Below are 24,440 nucleotides of genomic sequence, written 5' to 3'. Positions count from 1 at the left end.
ACTACTGGGAAAGCATTCTCATCTTTCTCAGTGAGTTCAAAAGAGCAGAATAGGGGTGAAGGTCAATCTGGTTCATCTCAGTTCCAGAAAAATTGGAATAATAAGGGCAAGAAATGGGGTTCAAAACCTAAGTTTCAGCAGAAATTTCCTGCTAATTCTGCACATAATGCACAGTCAATGGGGCAGATAGGTACAAAACCACAGTGCAGGGTATGTTCTAAGTTTCACTTTGGAGAGTGTAGATATAAAGGGAAACCTAAATGCTATAACTGTGAAAAATTTGGTCACTGGGCTAGAGAGTGCACAGTAGGTAAATTAGTGCAAAAGGCAAATAGTGCTAATCAGGTAGAGGTGACAGGGAACCTGTTTTATGCAAATAGCACAATCACTGAATCAAAAGTGAATGGAGAATGGTATGTAGACAGTGGTTGTAGCAACCATATGACAGGGGATTCTAAGTTGTTGATAGACATGAAGACAAATGTGGTTGGCAAGGTTCAAATGCCCACAGGGGAACTCATGAATGTAGCAGGTTTTGGTACACTTGTGATAGACACTAGCAAAGGCAGAAAATATGTCAAAGAAGTAATGTACCTACCTGGGTTGAAGGAAAATTTGTTAAGTGTGGGGCAGATGGATGAACACGGTTACTACCTGTTATTTGGGGGAAAGATGTGTAGTATCTTTGATGGACCTTCATTGGATTGTCTTGTACTTAAAGTTGAAATGAAAAAGAACAGGTGTTATCCTTTGACACTGATACCAAATGATCAGGTTGTACTGAGAGCAGGTATTTCTAAGTCTACTTGGATATGGCACAAGAGACTAGGCCATCTGCATTTTAGAGGTCTTCAACAGCTTAAGAACAAAGAAATGGTGCATGGTCTCCCTGTTTTAGAAGAAATGGATGAAGTTTGTGAAGGTTGTCAGTTTGGGAAACAGCACAGAGAGTGGTTTCCAAAGAATCAGGCATGGAGAGCAAGTAAACCTTTAGAATTGGTGCATGTAGATCTGTGTGGTCCTATGCAGAATGACTCTCTGGCAGGTAACAAATATTTCATGCTTCTTGTAGATGACTGTACAAGAATGATGTGGGTTTATTTCCTGAAATACAAGTCAGATGCATTGATCTGTTTTAGAAAATTCAAGTCCATGGTGGAATTACAAAGTGGCTTTAAGATAAAATGTTTGAGGAGTGACAGAGGGGGTGAATTCACATCTTGTGAATTCAACAAACTGTGTGAAGATGCAGGGATTCAAAGACAGTTATCTATGGCCTATACTCCACAACAGAATGGAGTAGTAGAGAGGAAGAACAGAGCTGTAGTTGAGATGGCAAAAGCTATGCTCCATGACAAAGGACTACCATACTACTTATGGGCAGAATCTGTACTCACAGCTGTCTACATATTGAATAGGTGTCCTACAAGAGCTCTTGGAGAAGTAACTCCATTTGAAGCATTCAGTGGTCGAAAACCTGGAATTGCACACCTTAGAATTTTTGGGTGTCTGTGTTATGTACACACACCAAATGAGTTGAGACAGAAACTAGATGCAAAGAGTGTCAAGGGCATATTTGTAGGTTATGCAACCTGTGAAAAGGGGTACAGAGTGTATGATCCTCTTAGTAAAAGGCTTATACTCTCAAGGGATGTAGTGTTTGATGAAAATGCAGCCTGGGAATGGAAGACAGCTCCTGAGAACTATGTAACTGTGTTTAATCCTAGTGAGTTATCTGTGTAGCCTAAATGTATCTCATCAGAGACAACTTCAGAGGAAAATGATTATGCTCTGTCACCAAATCTGGTTTTTTCTCATGAATCTGTAAGTGATGTGGACAGCAGCATGAAAAGGACTCAAGCCTTTGATCACACTCCATTGAAATGGAGAAATCTAGATGATGTGTTGGCAGAATGCAATCTTTGTATTATGGAACCTGAAAAATTTGAAGAGGCAGCCAAAGATGAAGCATGGATGAAGGCTATGCAAGATGAACTGTCAATGATTGAGAAGAATGCAACATGGGATCTGGTGAACAGACCAAGTGATAAACCCATAATTGGGGTTAAGTGGGTGTTCAAGACCAAGCTTAATCTCGATGGGACAGTGCAAAAGCATAAGGCTAGGCTGGTAGCCAAAGGGTATGCTCAGAAACCAGGTGTGGATTACAATGAAACGTTTGCACCTGTAGCTAGACTGGATACAATTCGGACTCTAATTGCGTTGGCAGCTCAGAAAAGTTGGAAATTATACCAACTAGATGTGAAATCTGCCTTTCTGAATGGAGTTCTTGAAGAAGAAGTTTATGTAGAACAACCAGATGGTTTTGTGATCAAGGGGAGTGAAGACAAGGTGTACAAGCTTTATAAAGCTTTGTATGGCCTAAAACAGGCGCCAAGAGCCTGGTATAGTGAAATCGATACCTATTTTGCTCACTGTGGGTTTGTGAAAAGTCAGAGTGAAGCTACTCTTTACATCAAAGCAAGGGAAGGAGAAATTCTGATTGTTTCAATCTATGTGGATGACATAGTGTATACTGGAAATAGCACTGAGATGTTGAGGGAGTTCAAGGAAGACATGATGACAAAATATGAGATGACAGATTTGGGGCTTCTTCATCATTTCCTTGGTATGGGAGTGATTCAAACTCACACAAGCATATTTATCCATCAAAGGAAGTACGCTGTCTCTTTGTTAGATAAGTTTGGATTGAGTGAGTGTAAATCTGTGTTCACACCTCTTGTTTCATCAGAGAAGTTATGCAAAGATGATGGCAGTGGTTCAGCAAGTGAGGAACAGTATCGAAGAATTGTGGGAAGTCTGTTGTATCTCACAGCAACTCGACCAGATATAATGTATGCTGCAAGCCTTCTAGCTCGATTCATGCACTGCCCTACAAATAAACATCTTGGAACAGCCAAAAGAGTGCTTAGGTACATCAAGGGAACTCTAGACTATGGTTTGGAGTATGTAAAGGGAAAGAATGCAATGCTAATCGGATTCTGTGATAGTGACTGGGGAGGATCTGTTGATGATAGCAAGAGTACTTCTGGTTATGCATTTTCTTTTGGCAGTGGGGTGTTCTCGTGGGCCTCAGTGAAACAGAATTGTGTAGCACTCTCTACAGCAGAAGCAGAGTACATCAGTGCCTCTGAAGCAACTGCTCAAGCCATTTGGCTTAGATTTGTTCTTGAAGATTTTGGTGAGATGCAAACTGAAGCAACTCCAGTGAACTGTGATAATACAGCAGCAATTGCAATTACTAAAAATCCTGTTTTCCATCAGAAAACCAAGCACATTGACAGAAGGTATCATTTTATCAAGAATGCACTCCAGGAAGGGATAATTGATTTGGTGTACTGTCCAACAAATGAACAGATGGCAGACATATTTACTAAGGCTTTGACAAAGGATCGGTTTAACTATCTCAGGGATATGCTAGGTGTGAAATCAGCTCAAAACTTAAAGGGGAGTGTTGAATTATAAGTGTTGAGCTGAAAAGTCTAAATAAGATGTTCTAAATTGGTGTATTCACTTATGCAAAATGTTGCAAAGTGTAGAGGTTAATTTTACTAAAAGGCCATGAGTGCCATGTGTTGATTGATCCATGTAATTAGTGAGATGAGTGTTTAAGATGAAATGTAGGAGTGTATGTGGTCCCAAGTAAAAGGGCCTTCAGTTAATGTAAAAGCACGTTAGTGCTCCTTTTTGAAAAAAAAAGAAATATTTCCTCTGCACAAGTTTCTGCAGTGTGAAGAAGAAACCATTCGTTTTTTCCAGATTTTGTTCACTGTTCGTTTTCAGTGCAGCTCCATCTAAATCAAAACTCTCGTTGATTCAAGTTACACTAACAATAATTAAGGTCTCTTGTTTCTTATTTTATTCACAGTGCCATTTCTAAATGCAAAAGACTCAAACATTAAAAAAATAAAGACGACTTTGAAGTTGTTGCAGACAAAAGCATAACTTATACACCATAGGAAACATGTGGAAGTGTGTGGTGGTGGGCAAGAAACTTGCAGCTTAACAATATTTTTCTTTCTGATGCTTCTTCTTAGAGGTGCTTCTAGTCCTTGCTTCCAGAAGATGTCTAAACAAACAATGATTGAGTCATATTTTAGAATTATCGGGTATAAAGTTATCGAGGTTCTATTGTACATATACATGTGTTTAGTATATTTTTACTTCAACCGTCTTAGAAAATAGTGTGTTAGGGGGTAATATATCCGTTTAAAATCAGCCCTCAATTCTTAGGAAATTCATCTCCAACACTCACTATGAAAGATTCTATCAATTTTTGGCAGTTTTGCTACAAAGACTTGTTTATAGAATGCATGTCACATCCCGGCCCGGGATCCACTCCCCTACATCCTCGTTGGCACACTTCCGGTCAGGAATTGGCTCTGATATCAAATTGTCACATCCCGGCCCGGGATTCACCACATCCCGGGCCTGCTCCACCACCGTAACAGGACATTGTCCGCTTTGGGCCCCGACTACGCCCTCACGGTTTTGTTTCTGGGAACTCACACGAGAACTTCCCAGTGAATCATCCATCATGGGAGTGCTCTCGCGCGCTACTTGAGTTCCTATGGAACCCAAAGCCAGTGAGCTCCCAAAAGGTCTCGTGCTAGGTAGGGATGATAATATACATATAAGGATCACTCCCCTGAACGATGTGGAATCTTACAACGCAAACAGAAAAAGAAAAAATGGAGAAAAATACATGTCTTTTGCCGACACACTATGAACTATCTGGCTGACAAAAAATGTTTCGATGTCTAGGAAAACAAATGATAATTGCTATCACTTTGGTTGAGCATATAATTCTGAAGGATTTGGTGGGGCGGGGACTTCAACAGTTCCTTCAAGCATCTGCATGACATTCTTCGTGGTCGGTCGTCCTGATGGATCCCCTTGAATGCACCAAAATTTTGCAACAGTTCATATACTTTAAAAAAATCACCAAAATTTCATATCGTATTTAGTTAAATATGCATAGCCTTCCGAAGGCCTGGAAAAATTATTTTATACGCTTAAAATAGATAAGATCTTGTGAAATTTTGGTATATTTATTGAGAAATAAATTTTGTTTGATGACAAATTTGCCTGTTTGAATTATCTTGCAATTTGGGTGCAGTATTTTATTAGCAAACTCCTCCATCTTGTCAATGTTTTCTAGTTGCTTATATAATAGGGAAGCCACTTGGCCAGGTGATATTTTATTGTAGTCTTTTCTTTGAGCTTAATGCCCTTTTGTCAACAAAAAATAAATAAGACCCAAGAACCATAAACAAGTCAACAAACAATTTCTAAACAAGTTTGAAATCCAAGAATTATATACTAATTTATTCATACAAAACAACGAATAACAAATACTTGCTTTGCTACCTAGCTCAACACTGAATCCCAATAGCTAAATAACGCAAAAAACTAGCAAAAATCAACCGCAAATCTTTAATAGTGGAATCAATGGAGTCAATGGACTTGGAGAAGGCATAAATGATCATCATCTCCATTGGCGTTTTCTTTGGCCTTTTTGGTTTTGGCTTTGGACAGTGCTGCTCCTCATCACCATACAAAGGGGAAAAGACTTGGGTGTTGAAGAATTCAGCATCAAGTCCTGCTTATATTCAATCCCGACTGGACACGTGTTCAAGTTTTAATTTTTTAATCAAAACTTGAACATGTGTTCAACCGGGATTGGATGTAAGCAGGACCTGCTTCTGAATTTTCAGCAGCCAAGTCTAGTTTATACAAAGGTAAGCTACTTCCTTCCGCAACTTTAGTTCCATAGTATAACTATGTTCGGCCCCTTCTACTTAGCCAGTCCTAGATTTTCTATCTTTTCTTTTTGCTTCTATTTGTCCTTGTTTTGGAGCTTCGCGATGCCACATTAGGGGAATTGTCGGTTGACTTCAGGTGGGGAATTTCGTCAGTCATCTTCTGTTCACCAGGAGGAACCGGCTACACGAACCTCGACTTGGGCTTCCAGAACGCCGACTTGGAAAACGAAGCTCTCCGGGAAGTGGGTACGGTTGGGATTTTCGGCTTCCCCCCTGCGGCGGCGTGGGACTCAGCTTTGGGATTTCTGGAGAAGCAGAGCCAGAGACTCGAGGCTCTGATGGTCCGTAAGCTCGAGATTTGAGTCACTGATTTCGTTACTGTCAGCTGTGTATTCTTCGCCGATCTGCATTACGACATCGTTTCTGCAGTCATGGTTGTACTAGCCTGCTAGGTGGGAGGGAAAGAAGAACATGGACTGTTCATCTTCGTTGTCTTTTTTTCTTGAGATGTGATATTCACGCATCCTTCATGTATCTTTCTAATTTTCAGCCATCGGATCAGATGAATTGAAAGAGATCAACAGACAGAAATTAACAAGAGATGTGTAGGAAGTAATTTAGGATGTGTGAATAGCACATCCCTTCTCTTTTTTTTTTCTTTTTCTTTTTTTTTTAAGTTTTTCATTATGTAGAAAATAAATATAAAAATTTCATTATTTAAATATTTTTAATCTACATGATAATAATTAATTAAATTTGTGGACCTAGTTTTGTGTGATATCTGCACATAGGATAATTTTTTTACAGAAGTGTAACGGAAAAACTGTGACATCCCACATCGCCCAGGGGAGTGATCCTTATATGTATATTCTCATCCTTACCTAGCACGAGGCCTTTTGGGAGCCCACTGGCTTCGGGTTCCGTAGGAACTCCGAAGTTAAGCGAGAAGGGGGCTGGAGCAATCCCATGATGGGTGACCCACTGGGAAGTTGCTCGTGAGTTCTCAAAAACAAAACCGTGAGAGAATGGTAAGCCCAAAGCGGACAATATCGTGCTACGGTGGTAGAGCAGGCCCGGGAAGTGGTCCGCCCCGGGCCGGGATGTGACAAATTGGTATCAGACCCAGACTCACGGTCGTGGTGTGCCGACGAGGACGTCGGACTCCCTAAGGGGGGTGGATTGTAGTATCCCACATCGCCCGTGAGGGCGTGGTCTTTGGGCCTTATATATCCATGCCCAAAGCTTTAACTTTAGAGAGGCCTTTTGTGGACTACGGTCCACAAGACCGCTTTGGCATTCTGGGTCTGTACTATGTCGCAGCCACCCAGCTACCGCAGCTACCGCACGGTTTTGTTCTTGTGGACCGTAGTCCACAAAAGGCCTCTCTAAAGTTAAAGCTCTGGGTATGGATATATAAGGCCCAAAGACCACGCCCTCACGGGCGATGTGGGATACTACAAAAACTAGAATGATTTACAATATCTATTTTCAGGAATTATATTTATCAATTTTCAATGTCAAGATCATTTTGAAGGGATAGATCAATTTCAATGATAATTTGTGATAAAAATCTTTAAAAATACACACGGATTTTTTCATACAACATTAGGGGTGGAAATTTGTGCCAATAAGGAGAGTCTACATCCACTTGTGTGGAGAGAAAAACCATATTACATACAAAAAGATCAAGTGACCAAGTCAAATACGGACATTCTAATCAAATCGATTTCACAAATAAAATTTAGAAAGTATAACCCTGGCCTATATAGAAAGAAAAAAAACAACAATACAATAAAATAAAAAATAAAAACACTCACCACTACCAGAGCAAACATCAACAATAAAATGCTCATGTTACAATTCAGATAAAGAGCGAGGTTGATGGTATAAAATCAAACACACAAAAGTTTGATGTCTTGCAGTCAACTGTAATTGTGATCACTTAGACAGAACATATAATGAGGATGGATTTGGTGGGACTGAAACTTCAAGGTTTCCTTCAAGCATCGGTGTCACTTTGCTCATGGTCGGTCTTAGTGATGGATCCTCTTGAATGCACCAAAATGCGATCATCAAAAACAGTTCCATGTTCTTGATGTCCTCCTTGGCCTCATCATCATCATTCTTGATTAGCAGGTGCAGTTTCTTTTGCTCATAGCAACCATATGCCCAATCAGCTAGTATCATTTGTTCTTCATCCTGCACGTTTTCTTCATAATGCTTCCTGCAGCAAATAATCTCTAATAACAAAATGCCAAAGCTATAAACATCCGCCTTCACTGTGACGGGCAAGCTTTTGAACCATTCAGGAGCTACGTACCCTTTTGTTCCTCGAAATCTTGTAGTCGTACGAGTTTGGTCCATCTTCAATAGCTTGGCCACTCCAAAGTCGGCAATTCTTGCAGTGAAAGAGTCATCTAGAAGAATGTTTTGAGGCTTAATGTCACAATGTATGATTTGGCTGCTACACTCTTCATGCAAATACCGGAGCCCTCGTGCAGTTCCGAAGGCAGTTTCTCTTCTTTGGTACCAGCTTGGCCTTGAATTTCCAAAGAGGAAGCTTGATAAGGATCCATTCGTCATAAACTCGTACACAAGAATTCGGTGTTGTCCTTCATTGCAAAATCCTAGTAGCTTGACTAAATTTTTGTGACTTGTTCCCCCAATCATGCTCACTTCAGCCTTGAATTCGAAATCATTTTCTCTGACCATACTGTCCAATCTTTTGACAGCAACACCTTTCCCATTGTCAGATGCTAAAACTCCTTTGTAAACTGTTGCAAAACCGCCACGGCCTAGTTCTTCCTTGAATCCTTCTGTAGCTTCTTTTAACTCCATGTAAGTGAAGCGTTTTAGATTAAAGCCTTGAACAACTGGGTAAAGGTCACTCGTCTTTGCTTGCTTGGAGTACAAGCGAGAAAAAAACAAATAGGTTATTATAAAAATAATCAAATAGCTGATTATCAGCATGAGCGCTGATCCGACGAGGACTAAAGCTGAAATCTCTTTCTTTTTTCCGTATTTTGAAGTAGAATTGTCTGCTCCTACTTTGATGAGGGATTTCCATGCAGTACTGTTGTCATTCCTCCCATTCAAAAGGGGAATTCCCTTCTTATAACAGTCTTGCCGATCGTTGTTATAAATGGCAATGGCACAGAAACAGTCACCCAGACAACTCTTCTTGCACCAGTCCTCATCTACCGGCTGAAAATGCTCATAATCTCCATTAGGCCAATCTGTGTATGGCATCTCTGCCAACACAAAACCATGTGATTCTGGTGAGGATTCATCACAACTTTGGGGAATGAATTTTTGTTTGCATCCTTTGCGCTCATCGTTTACGTCAATGGGGGTGTAACCCTGCGGGCACCGACAAATAGTAGGTCCTTGATCATCATGTTCACATATGCTGTTGAACCCACATGGACCTGGGCCTCTGTCTTCTATTGCAATGCAAATATTTGGAGGTTGGAACGAAAAAGTGGACCAAGCCTTGGTCCCCGTTTCTACAAATGAGCCAATGCTTTTATGGTAGACATAGTGCCTGAAAACTCCATCAGAATCAAGAGTTGCTCTTTGGTAGTAATCTTTGATCGAAGCCATCTTGTCTGAATCTGATACTGTGTAAACTACGCTTCCATTTTTGTCTGTAACCAAAATATAGCCAGACATGTTAAAGACAACCTGAAAGCCACTGCCCTCGGTTTTGGTGAACCAGTAAGCATAGTTGGGAGTATCCAATGGAAAATTCGTTGTATAAAGCACAAGATTTCCATCGAACTGTAGGTTTAACTGGAATCTGCCCTTTGAGTAATTGGTTTCAGAATAGCTGGCGTAAAGTACGTTGCCTTGACTGAGAGTTTGTGTGGGGAGGATTGTATTAGTAGGATAATGAAAACTCTCCCACAGATTGATTGAATTTTTGTTGGCCACGACGAAATTTCCAGTGTCAAGCATGGCTGCATAGGCAACCCCATTGGCAGCAGTCTGATCAGAAATGAATTGCTGATTACCCGTTTCAGAATCCTTGATAAAAAAGCCATCCGCGGTGAACTCAACCGTGGATCCTTTTTGGAAAAGACTTCCATTAATAGCTGACCAGACGACAGTTTTTTCTGGTATTTTGTTGAACCAGATGGCGAGTAAGAAGCCACCATCATTTCCAATTCTTTGGAAACCGAAAGCAAATTCCTCAGAAGGTGAGAGCCATGCAGAGTCATCGTCCTGAGCAACGAGAGACGAGCCTAAAGATTTATTCTGGTAAGGTTGAGAAGTGGTGAAAAGTGGCAGATGTAGGAGGATAAGTAGAAAGCATAGAGAACATGTCAGTTCAAAAGCCATGGTACCAAGTGAGATGCATGAGCTAAGGCTGCGACAGTCTATATATGAACATTATTTTCATTGTATTATTCATGCTATTTTTCTAAATCCAATCCATTGAAAGCATCGAAACATCGTATCCATTGGAGTCATCGACATATCCGTATCCATTAGTCATCGACAATTGCATCAAATCATTTTCATTGAATTATTTATGCTATTTTTCTAAATCCAATCCATTGAAAGCATCGAAACATCGTATCCACCAGAGTCATCGCTAATCTGACCAAATCATTTTCGGCTTCTTCTTTTTATAATTTTTCATGTCTTAACTTCCAATGTAACTGAAAGAACAACGTTATTCAAGTAATTTTATTTGACTTAACAGCAATCTGTTGTTTGTTGTTTAGTTTCCTTGTTTTTCAAAACATAAACGTTCTGCAGGCATGGTTTGGCTTTATCCGGAACATTCATCAAGTCCTTCTATTGTTTTAAAAAAAAAAAAAAAATTAAGTTATCTCTGCCCGTGAATATATATGTTTTAGTGACACACCCCTATCCCACTATTTCTAAATATCAGGATAGGCACATGCTGGCCGACACCCGAGAGTGATGAAGTCATTTAATATGCATACAATTAATGACAGAAAGCGAACTCAAATAAAACATATGAATATAAAGAAATATGCAAATGAGGAAACATGTTCAAAGCATACAACTAATCAGAAATACTGCAAAAAAAATTTTATAGAAGGGTAAGATTACAAAGAAAAGGATCCTACACCGACAGGATTCGAAGATACCGATACGGGGATGCCTCAATGCCGGGATTGTACATCTCGATTCTAATCCTGAAGGGGGTGCAAAACAAAAGTGTGAGTGGACCAAAGTTTATAATAATAATAATAAGAAAACCGCTTTCTTTCTGAATATACTAACCTCCTGTTTTGAAAACACATATAGTACTATATAATAGGTTTTTCTCGAAACTCTACATGCTATGAAAATGTTTGTACGATAAAATCACCAAAGTACTCAAATAGGGGTATCATGGTCGTCCGAAGGCATAACCATCACCCGAAGGTGAAGCTATACGACTCTGGGTTACACCAGAGAAGAAATATATCTACATAACACACCGACACTATCCGTGGTATGAAGTCTAGAATTGGTGTTTGGCTTTCCTTGTCAAATCTTATAAATTGTTCCACACATGCTCTGGATAGATTTAGGATTCAATGTCACTTTTGAAATATTCTTTCAAGAGCTTAACTTCTTACATCAAAGGTTTTGTCATTCATATGCATTTCACGTCATTATTTCCAGTTCATTCTGTCTAGTGGTTCCGTCTAGTTAAAATTTCTTGCTGGTTTCCAGTTTGCTAGGCACACACATTAAGATAGCCCACATAGGTCAACTGACACCTTTTCCCTAAGTGATTTTTATCCCTAGATCTTTCTTGATTGTTTGTGGACATGACACGTGGCTTTTCTAGTCCCCTTCTTGTCTGAAATCTCAAGCCTTTTTATAAAGATCATGTTAGGGTTCATTTGGTTTTTGGGGTTTGAGATTGGAAAAGTTTTTGAGAGCTTTATTTTCATCTCCATCTCTTAGCTCTCCTAGGAGCATCAAGCAAATTTTATGGGTAATTTCTTCATCGAATATTTCTAAATCTATTTTTGAAATTGCTTGCTTAAATTCATTTATACGCTCATTTGTTTTGGTTAGGAGTTTTGCATATTTAGAAAAGAGTTTATTTTAGCTTTGTGATACCTCATGTATTCTTACTTGAAAACCCTAGCCACAAAACCACACTCATGCACTAAATCCCCCACATCATTGCATATTACAGCATTATTTTTGTGATTTTGATTTCTATTTTAGGTCAAGTTTTTCCAAGTTTCAAATTAGTGAACTGGCCTGTTTTTTGGATTCTCATTAGTTTCATCTTTCAAGTGTTTGACTGGTGAAACTAACTAGACATCGAATCCAGATTTGCATATCAATATATGCATACTTTGTGTGTTGGTCTCGGTGCCACAAGGTGAAGAGTTCAGGATAAGCTGCCATCTTGTGAAGACTGGAGACAACACTATTTCTGTGCCACAAAGTAATGAGCTCAGGAGGAGCTGCCACTTCATGAAGATTGAAGGAATCCATCTCATGTAAGGTAAGGTTGCACAAAGGTAAGGCTGCTCCATAGATAGGGATCTAGGAATTGAGCTTGTGTGGTTCGATTTAACCAGCAGACGAGAGAAAGAGATGAAGGGGAGATAGCGGGCTCAAAACTTTGTCCTTTGATTTTGTCATACAATTAGGTAGTGAAGGGAGTGAGGTGGAGGTGGTTTGGTCGTGAGGCTCGCCAGAGTACGGCAAGGTGGTGTGATGGAGCATCGTCTCTCTGTACTTACAGAAAGAAAGAGATGAGTAGGAGTTGAGAGAAAGAGATAGTGCATGTTAAAGAAATCAACCCCATCTCATTAAAGGACCTACACAAATCTAGAATAAAGAATTCTAGAACATTCACTAAGGTTGGTTAGCTAGATTATCCAAGTTAAAGTAGTACTTTGTAGAAATGACTAGAATGTTGTTTCTTAAGTTGGTGGAAGAGTCTAGAAGAATGGTGAGGTTTGCACCAACATGCAAGGTTAGTGTAGATAATTCTAGCTTAGGAAGTTAGTGGAATTATCTAGATATCTCTAGCATGGTGTGTCCATGCTTCTCCAAGGTTCCATCCATGCCTATAAAAGGAGAAGGCATCCACACCATTTGTATCAACAAATCAACAAGCAACCAATCAATCAAGAAGAGCTAAGTAAGAGAGTGGGAAGCCTTGTAAGTAGTCTTGTAAGAGTGTGAGTGCTCTAGAGTTTGTCTCTAGAAAGTAAGTGAGTGTCACTGCTTCTAAGAGTGTCCTTTGAGAGTGTTGTAATATTTGTTTGTGTAATACAAGTAATTTGTTTACTTATATTGTCTCTCCAACACTTGTGCTAGAGTTGTGTACTCTAAGTTTTCACCCCAACAGTGTAAAGGTAGAGAGAGTGAAGGAAAGTTGTGAGTGAGAGAGGTGAGAGATGTCCACGGGAAGAAGAAGAAGAAGAAAAAGAAAGAAAAAGGGAGGGAAGAAAGAGAGTGTTGGGAGACATCAAAACAGGGGGTGGGCTCCACTGGCACACCAAACAAAGTAAGAAAAGACGGAACGGAAAAATATATCGTGGAACATAAAATTACCGAAATGCCTTTACATTTCGAATTTCGTAAAATCCTCATTTTAACTTCAAATTCAATTCTGCTTGCTCCCACACGTTTATAGCGGCGAGTACTACAAGGATACGTTAACATAATGGGTTATAAGTCTCACGATATGAGAGTCAACAAAAGTCAATTATTTCGCCTCGAAGGGCATTTTTGTAAACTCATGCTTTAAATTTGTAAAAACGTTAAAATTTGGGATGGGTCGTTACAGTGAGGATTTGGATACACACAATTTTGTGAGGTCCTCCTTGTAATGTATTTTAATGCACTGACGGAACTATGTAGAGGGCTATGGTGGGCTGTAGCCAAGGCGGTTAGGAAAAAAATTTCAAATAACACTACAATCTTAACTTTGTTTTAAACATTACTTCTAGTCAATGTAGCGAACGGCTTGCTTCCCCCAAGTGTAACCATAGATTTACTTGTTGAGGATGCTTATCACCTTAATTACTTCTTGTAATGACTTTTTGAATCATCAATCTACTATGGTTTCCTTTCAAAAAAAAAAAAATTCCCAGTAGATATTAACTTGGAAATCCAATTCTTTGTGAGATTTATGGAAAATAGAAGATCATAAATCAATGCAGCAATTTGAAGTGGAAACTTTTGTCACAAATGACGGGGTAATACCGTACTCTATAATTTCTCTCCGGAACACAATCCCTAATTTTCAATTTTTTTTTTTTGTTGGATTATTTTTCCCAGATTAAAGAGTAAAATCCTAGCATGAACCGTTTTCATTATTGATTTGTCTTCAAAAGAAGTTTTTTAATGAATTCATTGTTTAACAAGTATAACTTTAGCTAGCCCACCCATAGAAAAATTCTTGGTTTTGCCCTTGTTTCAACGATTCAACCGTCTATTTTTATGTTTTAGCGTTTCTCTTTGTTTTCTTCAGTTAAACAAATGAAAAGATGAGTGCAAATGAATTACTTCAATCTAAACTGCAATGAATGAAATTTTGAACTTAGTCGCAGAGGAAGATGTATCGTTCGAGCCAATTTTGAGTAAACTTGCAAATGTGTCAAAAATTTGTCAGAGGAAATTCTCTAATCCGATAGCCTTACAACAAACAAGCTTGCTTAACACACTAGCTTTGAGTTTCGACTTCTTGATCCGCTTACCCCCACACAGGTTTAAGTCTCTATAAATTAGGTTTGATTGATCAGCCCCACTAAAACTAGTCTCTTTCAACGTTTTGTTACAAATGTGCTAAATTTTAAAATATGACCTTAATACAAACCTAAACTCACGGCCCATCCATATCTTTACCAATATGGGAAAGTTGGTTGCCCAAAATTGTTACTCCCAATATTTGATGTCACTGTATATTTTTTTTATTTTTTTATCAATGATAGATTTTGTTAGATTAATCATCGACGGGGTTTAAATCCACATTATCATGCAAAGGCTCAACATTTTCACCACTGTGGTAAGGGGTCACTTGCTCTATGTCACTATATTGAATTACCTAAACATCAGATGGTTTTTACTTATGAACATATATTGTATAACTTGGTTGTGTACAAATAAAGCCCTTAAAAAGAAGAGAGTTTTAACTAAAAGCCCACGGTACTGTTCACTTTAACGAAAAATCATATTTTTACACTAAAAAGTCAATCATAATACTATTCACTTTACCTTTTATTTTGTCCTTAATATTAAAACTCAAAGTTTTCAAGCCTTTTTCATTAGTTTTTCTTAAAAAGAATCCCATAGTCAACAAAACCTAAGATTTGATTTGAATAAAAAAAAGGTTAAATCTAGTTATCTGCTTTGTTTTTGTAAATGACAGGATATTACAATAAATTCAATTAAATTACGAGAAAAAATTTAAATTTAGTTGCATTTTCTCGTTTCCTACTTTAATTATTACTTGTTCATGTCATAAAAATACATTATTTATTTATTTATGTGTATGTTTACTATAATTAACTTTTAGATACTCAATTATCAATATCATTAAAGAAATTCGTGTCATTTTAAATGAAAAACAATATTTAATTATATTCATTAAAAACCCATAAAATAAACAAATTTCAGATTTTGGCTTATATGGTAAAAACTGCCCAACTTAGAATGTGTGCATTGTCAAATGCCAAATATGACTGAATTACCATTTAAGCCACAATTTTAAACCCATCTCGAAAATGAATCGCAGCCGTACACCAAAATCCAACGGTTGAAAATTGAAATAAAAATTTGACCGTTGGGGCCTAACGTTGGTCGAGAGCTTCAAATGATACCGATTGCTTTGCTTTTAGGCTCCTGAGTCCTGAGACAAGAAACGCAGAGCGAAACAAAGAAAGAGAGAAAGAAGGTGCCTTTCCTTTAAGGAAGTAACTGAATCCGGAAACCCTATAGGGCGAGAAGGAGATCTCAGTCATCAATGGAGGAAGTCAGAGCAGCGGTTGTTCCACAGCAAGCCAAAGGTATTCGCCGATCCCACTGCTGATTTTTGAATGGAAAATATGAATCTTTTCAATTCAAATCTGGGTTCTTTTGATGTTATTTTATCTGGGTTTTGTGGAATTGTTCATTTAGTTTCTGAGATCTTTTGATGTGATTTTTTTCTGGGCTTTAGTAATTTTTTTTCTGGATTTTGTAGAATTCTTCATTTGAATTTATGGTTATTTGATGTCATTTAATCTGGTTTTTTTGAATTATTCATTTAATTTCTGAGTTCTTTTGATGTGATTTTATCTGGGTTTTGTAGAACTCTTTATTTAATTTCCGGGTTTTGTAGAATTCTCCATTTAAATTTCCGGGTTCTTTTGATGCGATTTTGTCTGGGGATTATCAATTTTTCTTGTTCATTTTGATCTACCGGTTTCTTTTCTTGTTCATTTTTTGAAATGGGAATGTTGGTTTTCTGGATATTCGGTTTACTGTTGATTGATCTTTAATTCTGTGATTCTTTGTGGATTCGGTGCTGATTGGGGATTTTTATTCTGGGGTTTTATTTCGCGTTCTTTCTTATTGTTGTAGCAAGTCAAATTTTGTTTCTCGGAAAGCTTCATGTTTTAATGTCCGATTTCTTCGATTTTGATGTGTTTTGCGTTTGTTCTTCCTGAAGGTGGTGATGAACTCAGAAGGAACAGGCGAGTTCTTCAGGACATTGGCAATCGCCCCATCACTAGGTCTCTCTCTCTCTCTCTCTCTCTCTTCCACAAACACACCACCAATTAACTAACGAATTCTTGACTGGCAGGAGTTTTCATGCACAACTGATAGCAAAGGCACAAGAAAAAGGAGTTAACAATGCGGTAATAAAAATTTACCATTATTTTTGTTCTTATGAATTTTGGTTTTTGACTCTTAGAGTTAATTATTCTCATGGAACTGGATTCTATAAATTTTGTAGAACCCTGTGGTGCTGCCGGTGCTTGATGATAAGGTAGCTCTCAATCGAAAGCGTTTTCCGGCCAAGAAGGTAGTCCCAAGGAAGGAAATTGAAAAGCCAAAAACTGAGGCCGTGGTTGTTATAAGTTCTGATGAAGAAGAAGAAAAGAAGGAACCTGTTAATCGATGCAAGCCAGAAGAAGTGAGGAAGGAAGTCAAGACTCTGACTTCAATCCTCACAGCTCGAAGCAAGGTGAGTTTCGATGTTATTTTGGAATAATGTCTTGAATTTAACTTTGCTTTGTTGGAGTACTGAAATTTTGGTTTGCTGCAGGCTATGGCTGTTGGAGTAAACACCAAGCCGAAAGAAAAGATTGTTGAAATCGATTCAGCTGATGTCAACGATGAATTAGCAGTGGTTGAATACATTGATGACTTGTACAAGTTCTACAAGCTCACCGAAGTGTGTTCTATTTCCTTCCTTCCTCCCCAATTCAGTTTCCCCTTTTCCTATCTCTTATCTCACAAAAGAAAATTTCCTATGCAGAATGATAGCCGAGTTCATGATTACATGGAGTCACAGCCGGACATAAACTCGAAGATGAGATCAATTCTCGTAGACTGGTTGGTAGAGGTTCACAAGAAATTCGAGCTGATGCCTGAAACCTTCTACCTGACTGTGAACATACTTGATCGGTACCTTTCGATGAAGATCGTTTCTAGGAGGGAACTTCAGCTAGTTGGCATTAGTTCTATGGTCATAGCATCCAAATATGAGGAAATCTGGGCTCCACAGGTGGGTTTCTTCACTTGTTTTAGTAAGTTTCACCTGATTTCGAACGTTATAATTTATTCTGAAATTTGAAAATGGGGTTTTTGATATGCAGGTCAATGACTTTGTTTGCTTGTCAGACTATGCATACACTGCCAATCAGATACTTCGCATGGAGAAAGCAATTCTGGGGAAGCTGGAGTGGTATCTGACTGTTCCCACCCCTTATGTCTTCCTGTCTCGATACATCAAAGCTTCTGTTTCGCCTGATGTGGAGGTAGTTAATTTTCTATGGTTTTTTAGAAAAACAGAATCAACTTTTAAACTCCCCTTCTTTTGAAAGAGTAAAAAAAATACTAATTTGCTTTTCTTACTATCTTAATGCAGATCCAGAACATGGTTTTCTTTCTCACTGAGCTCGGAATCCTGCATTATCCAACCATCATTCTGTATTCCCCATCCCTGATTGCTGCTGCAGCTGTCTATGCTGCTCGTTTTACTCTGGATAAGGTTCCTGCCTGGACTGAAACTCTGAAGCACCACACCGGCTACTCCGCAGAACAGTTGAGGTAGTCTTTCTTCTGTCAATCATCCGACTATTTATCTTTCTAATTGGATTTAAAGTTTATTAGCTGTGATTGGAAACAGGTGCATATTTACTAATTCGATTGCGTTCTCTGTCCTGCAACAGGGAGTGTGCCAAGCTCTTGGTTGGCCTTCACTCGAATGCTGCAGGAAGTAAATTCCAAGCTGTTTTCCGCAAATTCTCAATGCCGGAGTATGGTGCTGTTGCTCTTTTTGTTCCAGCCAAAAGTTTTCATTCATCATCATGAAGTGTTTGCTTCTGAGTCCAGTTTACTTTCTGTAGACAATACAACCCATATGCTAGTTGAGGTGCTTTTGAGTCGGATAGAAGAAGATTATCCAAACCGTGTATTGTTCTACAATACTAGTCTCTTTCAGTGTGTCGATTTTGTGTAGTCGTGTGTGCATATCCTCTCCTCAGGTTTCGGATTCTTCATAGTTGTGTTGTTGCAACAATATAGGCTATATAGCCATTCTACTGCGTTCAAATTTAGTTACAATTCAAGCTGCAAACTTTCAGTTCAGATCATGCAATGCAAAGTTGCAGTATTAATAACATCTGTTCACTACTGTCTACAACTTTCGTACACGACAGAACCCTCAATCGAACACAATGCCTGTTACCACTGTCTTCGACAGTCCTCCCTTATTTGCAACACAACTACTGTCTACGACAGTCCTCCAATCTATGAAATCTTATGAAGAAAATACCTTTACTCTTCCTCTATATACGTATAACATAATATCTAATTACCGTTGTTTATCAGCTAGCGTCTTAGTTAAGTTAAAAGACACGTGTCAAAAATTATCAGGATGACATAATATCTAATTACCGCTGTTTATCAACTAGCGTCTTAGTTAAGTTGGAAGACACATGTCAAAAATTATCAGGACGACATACGTGTTCATTCTCTCTTCAAAACCTTAATGATGCAAAACTTATATGGTATAAAACTGCCCAAAGTTCCTTTTGTGGGCCAGGGCGAATGCCATACTGAATTACCAAATTACACCCACTAATCGTAGCCGTAGAATTATCCAACGGTTTTGCCCAAAAATAAAAAGCAAAATCCAACGGTCAGTAATTCAAATGAAAAGAATATGACCGTTGGAGCTATCGTGTTCCGCCGAGCTTCAAATAGTATACCCCTCGGCGTTGCTTTCAGACAACTGAAACCAGAAACGCAAAGAGCAGAGCAGCAAATCAAAGAAAGAAGAAAGAGAGAAAGAAGAGGGAGAAGGAAGAGGTAGAGAGAGAGAGAAAGAAGGCGAATTTCCTTGGACGAATCGCTGACTCGAGAGACCCTAGAAGGCGAGAAGGAGATCTCAGCCATCAATGGAGGAAGCCAGAGCCGGAACAGCGGTTGTTCCTCCTCCACCCAAAGGTATTCGCCGTCCCATTTCTGAATTTTGAATAGACGATTTGAACCTTTCGTATTTTGAATTTCTGAGTCCTTTTGATGTGATTTTATGTGGGTTTCTCTTCCCCTGATCATTTGTGGGTTGGGATTTAGGATTTTTTTTTCTTTATGTTGTAGAATTCTTGGTTTAAATTTCTGGGTTTTGTAGAATTCTTCATTTAAACTTCTGGGTTTTGGAGAAGAATTCATTTAAATTTCTGGGTTTTTTATTGTGATCTTTTTCTGGGGTTTATTTTGATCTGCCCTTTTGTTTTTCTTTATCATATTTATGAATTTGGAATTCGGAATTCGGAATCTGGGAATTGTTGGGTTTCATCTGTTTTTGTTGTTTACCGTTAATCTGTTATTCTTTGTGGGTTAAATAATTTCAACGCTAGTTAGGGCTTTTTCTTCTGGGGGTTTTCTTTTGAGTTTTACTTCTGATTTCGCCGATTTTCATGTGTTTCTTGAAGGTGGTGATGGACTCAGAAATAACAGGCGAGTTCTTCAGGACATTGGCAATCGACCCATCACTAGGTCTCTCTCTCTCCCTCCCTCCCTCCCTCTCCCTCTCTCTCTCTCTCTCTCTCTCTCTCTCTCTCTCTCTCTCTCTCTCTCTCTCTCTCTCTCTCTCTCTTGACAATGGTAATGAACTAAAAAATTTTTGACTTGCAGGAGCTTTCGTGCGCAACTGATAGCAAAGGCACAAGAAAAAGGAGTTAAAAATGTGGTAATAATACTCTTAAGAAAAAGATAAAAAGGAAAGAATCCTTTAATATATTGGCTAATTCATTATTTATTTTGTTTGTTAACATTAATCACAGATTATTACCTTAGTTACTTTATTCTTAAGAAAGTTTAGCTTTTTGCTCTAGGGGTTGATTGGACTGTTTAAATTTTGTAGAACCCTGTGGTGCTGCCGGTTCTTGAAGATAAGGTAGCTCTCAATCAAAAGCGTATTTCTACCCAGAAGGTGGTCCCCAGGAAGGAAATTGAAAAGCAAACACCAGAGGATTTGGTGATTATAAGTTCTGATGAAGAAGAAAAGGATAAATCTGTAGAAGGGCGGAAGGAAGTCAAGACTCTGACTTCGATCCTCACAGCCAGAAGCAAGGTGATTTTTCATGTTCTTTTGGCATAATGTGTGTTGAGCTTCTAACTTATCTGTTTTGGAGTACTGAATTTTAGTTTGCTGCAGGCTATGGCTCTTGGAGTGAACATCAAGCCGAAAGAAAAGATTGTTGAAATAGATTCCCCCGATGTCAACGATGAATTAGCAGTGGTTGAATACATTGATGACTTGTACAAGTTCTACAAGCTCACCGAAGTATGTTGTATTCCCTTTCTCCCTCCCTCCCCAATTCAATTTTCCCTTTTCCTAACTCTTATCTTATAAATGAAAATTCCGTATGCAGGATGATAGCCGAGTTCATGACTACATGGACTCGCAGCCAGATATAAATACAAGGATGAGATCAATCCTCATAGACTGGTTGATAGATGTTCACCGGAAATTTGAACTGATGCCTGAAACCTTCTACCTGACTGTGAACATACTTGATCGGTACCTTTCGAAGAAGATCATTTCTAGGAGAGAACTTCAGCTAGTTGGCATTAGTTCCATGGTCATAGCATCCAAATATGAAGAAATCTGGGCCCCACAGGTGTGTTTCTTCACTTGTTTTAGTAAGAATTCATCTGATTTCGGACATTATAATTTGATCTGAAATTTGAAAGTGGGGTTTCCCATATGCAGGTCAATGACTTTGTTTGCTTGTCAGACTATGCATACTCTGCCGATCAGATACTTCGCATGGAGAAAGCAATTCTCGGGAAGCTGGAGTGGTATCTGACAGTTCCAACCCCTTATGTCTTCCTGTCTCGATATATCAAAGCATCTGTTTCGCCTGATGTGGAGGTAGTTAATTTTCTGTGGGTTTTCAGAAAAACAGAATCATACTTTAAAACTCTGTTTTTGGTGAACTAACAAAAACTAATTTGCTTTTCTTACTGATCTAATGCAGATGAAGAACATGGTTTTCTTTCTAGCTGAGCTCGGAATCCTGCATTATCCGACTATCATTCTGTACTCCCCATCCATGATATCTGCTGCCGCTGTCTATGCTGCACGTTATACTCTGAATAAGATTCCTGTCTGGACTGAAACTTTGAAGCACCACACTGGCCACTCTGAAGAACAGTTGAGGTAAACCATATTTGGAATCTGTATGTGTAGCTGTGATTGGCGAAACAGATAAACAGATGTGTATATTTAGTAATTTGAGTGTGTTCTTTGACATGCAACAGGGACTGTGCCAAACTCTTGGTTGGCCTTCACTCGAATTCTGCAGAAAGTAAACTTCAAGCAGTTTACCGGAAATTCTCAAGACCGGAGTATGGTGCTGTTGCTCTTTTTGTTCCAGCCAAAAGTTTTCACTCATCTTCATGAAGTGTTGCTTCTGAGTCCTGTTTACTTTCTGTAAATGAAGATTTTCAAAACCGTGTATTGTTCTACAATACTTAAGACTCTTTCACATTACTTAAGACTCTTTGCGTGTATCTTTAGTCCTGTATATCGTCAGTTTTCATATTTGTCGTTGTTGTTGCTACAACAATATAGCCATTTTAATTTGTGTTCAAATTTAGCTGTAAACATCAGTCGTGGTGCAATTTTTTCTTGCAATTCAATCTGCAATTTCGATTTTGATCTTGCAGTACAAAATTGCATTATATTAATGACAATAGTATTATTGAATTGAGTACCAACTGTGATCGATTATCATGAATTGCATTGTTAACTACTGTCTACAACATTCCTCGAACCTCAGGATCCCGTAAATAACTGAAGTACACCACTGAACCTAACCGTAGACAAATCTACAAAAGAAAATACCTCTACTCTTCCTCCGAACTTCAATGCTCATGTTCTAGGTTCTTCCCAACACATACGTCTTATGAACTGTACAAATCGTAAGAGCCTCAGGGTTAAGCGTTTTCCAGTTGTTTCTTGACCACTGGACATTTCTGCTTAGAACTACAGATATACAAGTCACCCAAGCATCAGTTGGTCACTTCAACATGACTTGTGGCTTTGCGAGCAAAGATGAATTCTGAAACCAATGATCCATAAAGTATCAGGCCTCATGGATTAACAACGAAAACTCATCAGTGCTATTGTACAAGGGTGTATGAATATGAGATTCATGGTGAAATTATTCATAACTGAAGCACTCTAAAGTAATAGATGAATGGAAGCGCAGGTTGGGTCAAATGTTTAGACACCTTTCAACATCGCCAACCATTTTCCTTCACGTACGTGTTTATAATTGGAGTAGCAGTAGAAACCATGTTATAGGATTCTAAAGAATCTTTAGGATTTGGACTACTGAATCACAAAGTAGGCTTTCGAGAATGCATACCCTTGTTCCAGCGATGATGGTGCTGTTGAGAGGATGAAGCACATGCCGTAACTCTTTCTGACAATGGAAGAAACCTGTTTTTCTTATCTTGTTTCTTTACCCCAGAACGATTTTGTGCACGTCTCTACAAGATTAAGACAACTATAGGAGAAGGGGAAAAGCAATTGAAGTAAATGTCACATTTCTACTCTTATCTAACCATCCTTTGTCAAGTAAAAAGCGCTATTAGTTCCGCTGAATGTTCATAACAGTACATATTATGTATTTGATAAGAACGCTCAGCTGCAGAGGCTGATGGTCACATTGCTGTTCTTATCTAACCAACTTTATAATTTCGGTCCTACGTCTAGGTAGACCTGATGGCTAATTGTAGCGTATCTTACTTGTAGTCCACATGGCTAGGAGAGCTTGAATCGGGATAGAAATCCAAAATATAAATCCCATTGTCAGTTGATGATCCAAACACATAGATCTGCATTAGAAAACATCGGAGTAGCCTAATACTTAGTTCGGTGTAAAAGTGAAAATTTTAAGACATTTCTGTACAATACCAACGATTGTAGGATTGCTACAGGTACCAACGATAGTAATCAACAAATTTACAAATGGCTTGAAGTATCCAAGCAGCACTGAGTCCTTACCGAATTTAATGGCGGCCATGAAGGTTTTCTCAAATATAACAGATCAGCTGACATACCAGACTCATTTCTATGCCATCAGAATGAAAAGGAAACATTAAACAAATAGAGCAATTAAACACAAAGCCATAGCGTTTCTGATAACACTTGAATGAGTAATACTTACAACCAAGCAGGCGGAGGACAATGCATATGTGGAACTCAAAAATTGTAAACATCCAAAACACCTGACCTGCAATAAGCGAGGCACAAGCAAGAAGAAACATAGATTGAGTTAGAATGGTGCATCGGTGATTCTGCAGCATGCTATAAAGTGATTCCTGACTCTATTTGTCCAGTTCAATCGAAATCCATTTTTATATTTTGGATCATGTACTTCTGTTCAAGAGTTGTTCTACCCCATACATTAAGCACACATTCCTATTGTTTTCTAAGGTACGTTTCCCTTTTGTTGTAAACCAAATCTCTTGTATTTTCTTAAAAGAAAAGTTATCAAGCGTCCGACGTATTCAGAACAGTATCCCGACTCAATCAGCTAGGCTCATACTGTCAGGCAATTGCAGCCAGGGGCAAGTTTTTATTTGAAAATTAGCATAAAAAATTAAGCAAAAATGTCAACTGATGCGGGGAAGATGAGTCCATTCCCTTTTACTAATTATTTTCTCATGCTAATTTTCCCCGATACACATATTTTCCTCCATAATTTAAATTTCCAAAATTCTAAACTTTCCGTTGTAGAAAAATTCAAAATTCTTGTGAGAGGGATTTGCAAATCCTTTGAATAAGTCATTTGTAAATCTCTCTTTCGTACATTTGTAATGCTCATGAAAGACATTTACGCTCCTCCCTATCTAACATTTTGGAACGATACTAACTTGGCATCAATTTTTTGAGACTCGGAAATCTGTCGCCCAAACATAACC

The 24,440-nt window shown here is 38.5% G+C and overlaps 3 protein-coding genes across 3 annotated transcripts; 2 read left to right on the top strand and 1 right to left on the bottom strand.

Moving 5' to 3' along the window:
• Window positions 1–7,678: 7,678 nt before the first annotated feature.
• On the bottom strand, window positions 7,679–10,179 carry LOC137714741 (G-type lectin S-receptor-like serine/threonine-protein kinase LECRK2). The gene has a single exon (XM_068453875.2). It carries the CDS (start codon window positions 10,125–10,127, stop codon window positions 7,725–7,727), a length of 2,403 nt encoding a protein of 800 aa, XP_068309976.2. The 5' UTR covers window positions 10,128–10,179; the 3' UTR covers window positions 7,679–7,724.
• Window positions 10,180–15,608: 5,429 nt separating this feature from the next.
• LOC137715858 (G2/mitotic-specific cyclin S13-7) lies at window positions 15,609–18,639 on the top strand. Its single transcript, XM_068455210.2, has 9 exons — window positions 15,609–15,793; window positions 16,438–16,501; window positions 16,573–16,627; window positions 16,726–16,956; window positions 17,038–17,166; window positions 17,251–17,499; window positions 17,591–17,752; window positions 17,863–18,044; window positions 18,167–18,639. The coding sequence occupies exons 1-9, from the start codon at window positions 15,751–15,753 to the stop codon at window positions 18,306–18,308; spliced, it is 1,257 nt and encodes a 418-aa protein (XP_068311311.2). The 5' UTR covers window positions 15,609–15,750; the 3' UTR covers window positions 18,309–18,639.
• Window positions 18,640–19,148: 509 nt separating this feature from the next.
• Window positions 19,149–22,226, top strand: LOC137716374 (G2/mitotic-specific cyclin S13-7). Its single transcript, XM_068455820.2, has 9 exons — window positions 19,149–19,445; window positions 19,934–19,997; window positions 20,136–20,190; window positions 20,365–20,574; window positions 20,659–20,787; window positions 20,876–21,124; window positions 21,217–21,378; window positions 21,485–21,666; window positions 21,768–22,226. Exons 1-9 carry the CDS (start codon window positions 19,397–19,399, stop codon window positions 21,907–21,909), a joined length of 1,242 nt encoding a protein of 413 aa, XP_068311921.2. The 5' UTR covers window positions 19,149–19,396; the 3' UTR covers window positions 21,910–22,226.
• The last annotated feature ends 2,214 nt before the right edge of the window (window positions 22,227–24,440 follow it).

The sequence above is a fragment of the Pyrus communis genome, chromosome 3, assembly GCF_041283825.1.
Source record: "Pyrus communis isolate YQ-2024b chromosome 3, ASM4128382v1, whole genome shotgun sequence".
NCBI lineage: Eukaryota > Viridiplantae > Streptophyta > Magnoliopsida > Rosales > Rosaceae > Pyrus > Pyrus communis.
This window is presented reverse-complemented; position numbering and strand designations above follow the sequence as displayed.

Excerpts from the sequence above, each read along its gene's own strand:
- LOC137714741 (XM_068453875.2), bottom strand. The coding sequence starts at position 10,127 with ATGGCTTTTGAACTGACATGTTCTCTATGCTTTCTACTTATCCTCCTA.
- LOC137715858 (XM_068455210.2), top strand. The coding sequence starts at position 15,751 with ATGGAGGAAGTCAGAGCAGCGGTTGTTCCACAGCAAGCCAAAG. Across the intron at positions 16,628-16,725 it reads AAAAAGGAGTTAACAATGCG|AACCCTGTGGTGCTGCCGGT; the intron begins GTAATAAAAATT and ends TAAATTTTGTAG. Across the intron at positions 17,167-17,250 it reads AGTTCTACAAGCTCACCGAA|AATGATAGCCGAGTTCATGA; the intron begins GTGTGTTCTATT and ends TTTCCTATGCAG.
- LOC137716374 (XM_068455820.2), top strand. The coding sequence starts at position 19,397 with ATGGAGGAAGCCAGAGCCGGAACAGCGGTTGTTCCTCCTCCACCCAAA. Across the intron at positions 20,788-20,875 it reads AGTTCTACAAGCTCACCGAA|GATGATAGCCGAGTTCATGA; the intron begins GTATGTTGTATT and ends TTCCGTATGCAG. Across the intron at positions 21,379-21,484 it reads CTGTTTCGCCTGATGTGGAG|ATGAAGAACATGGTTTTCTT; the intron begins GTAGTTAATTTT and ends GATCTAATGCAG.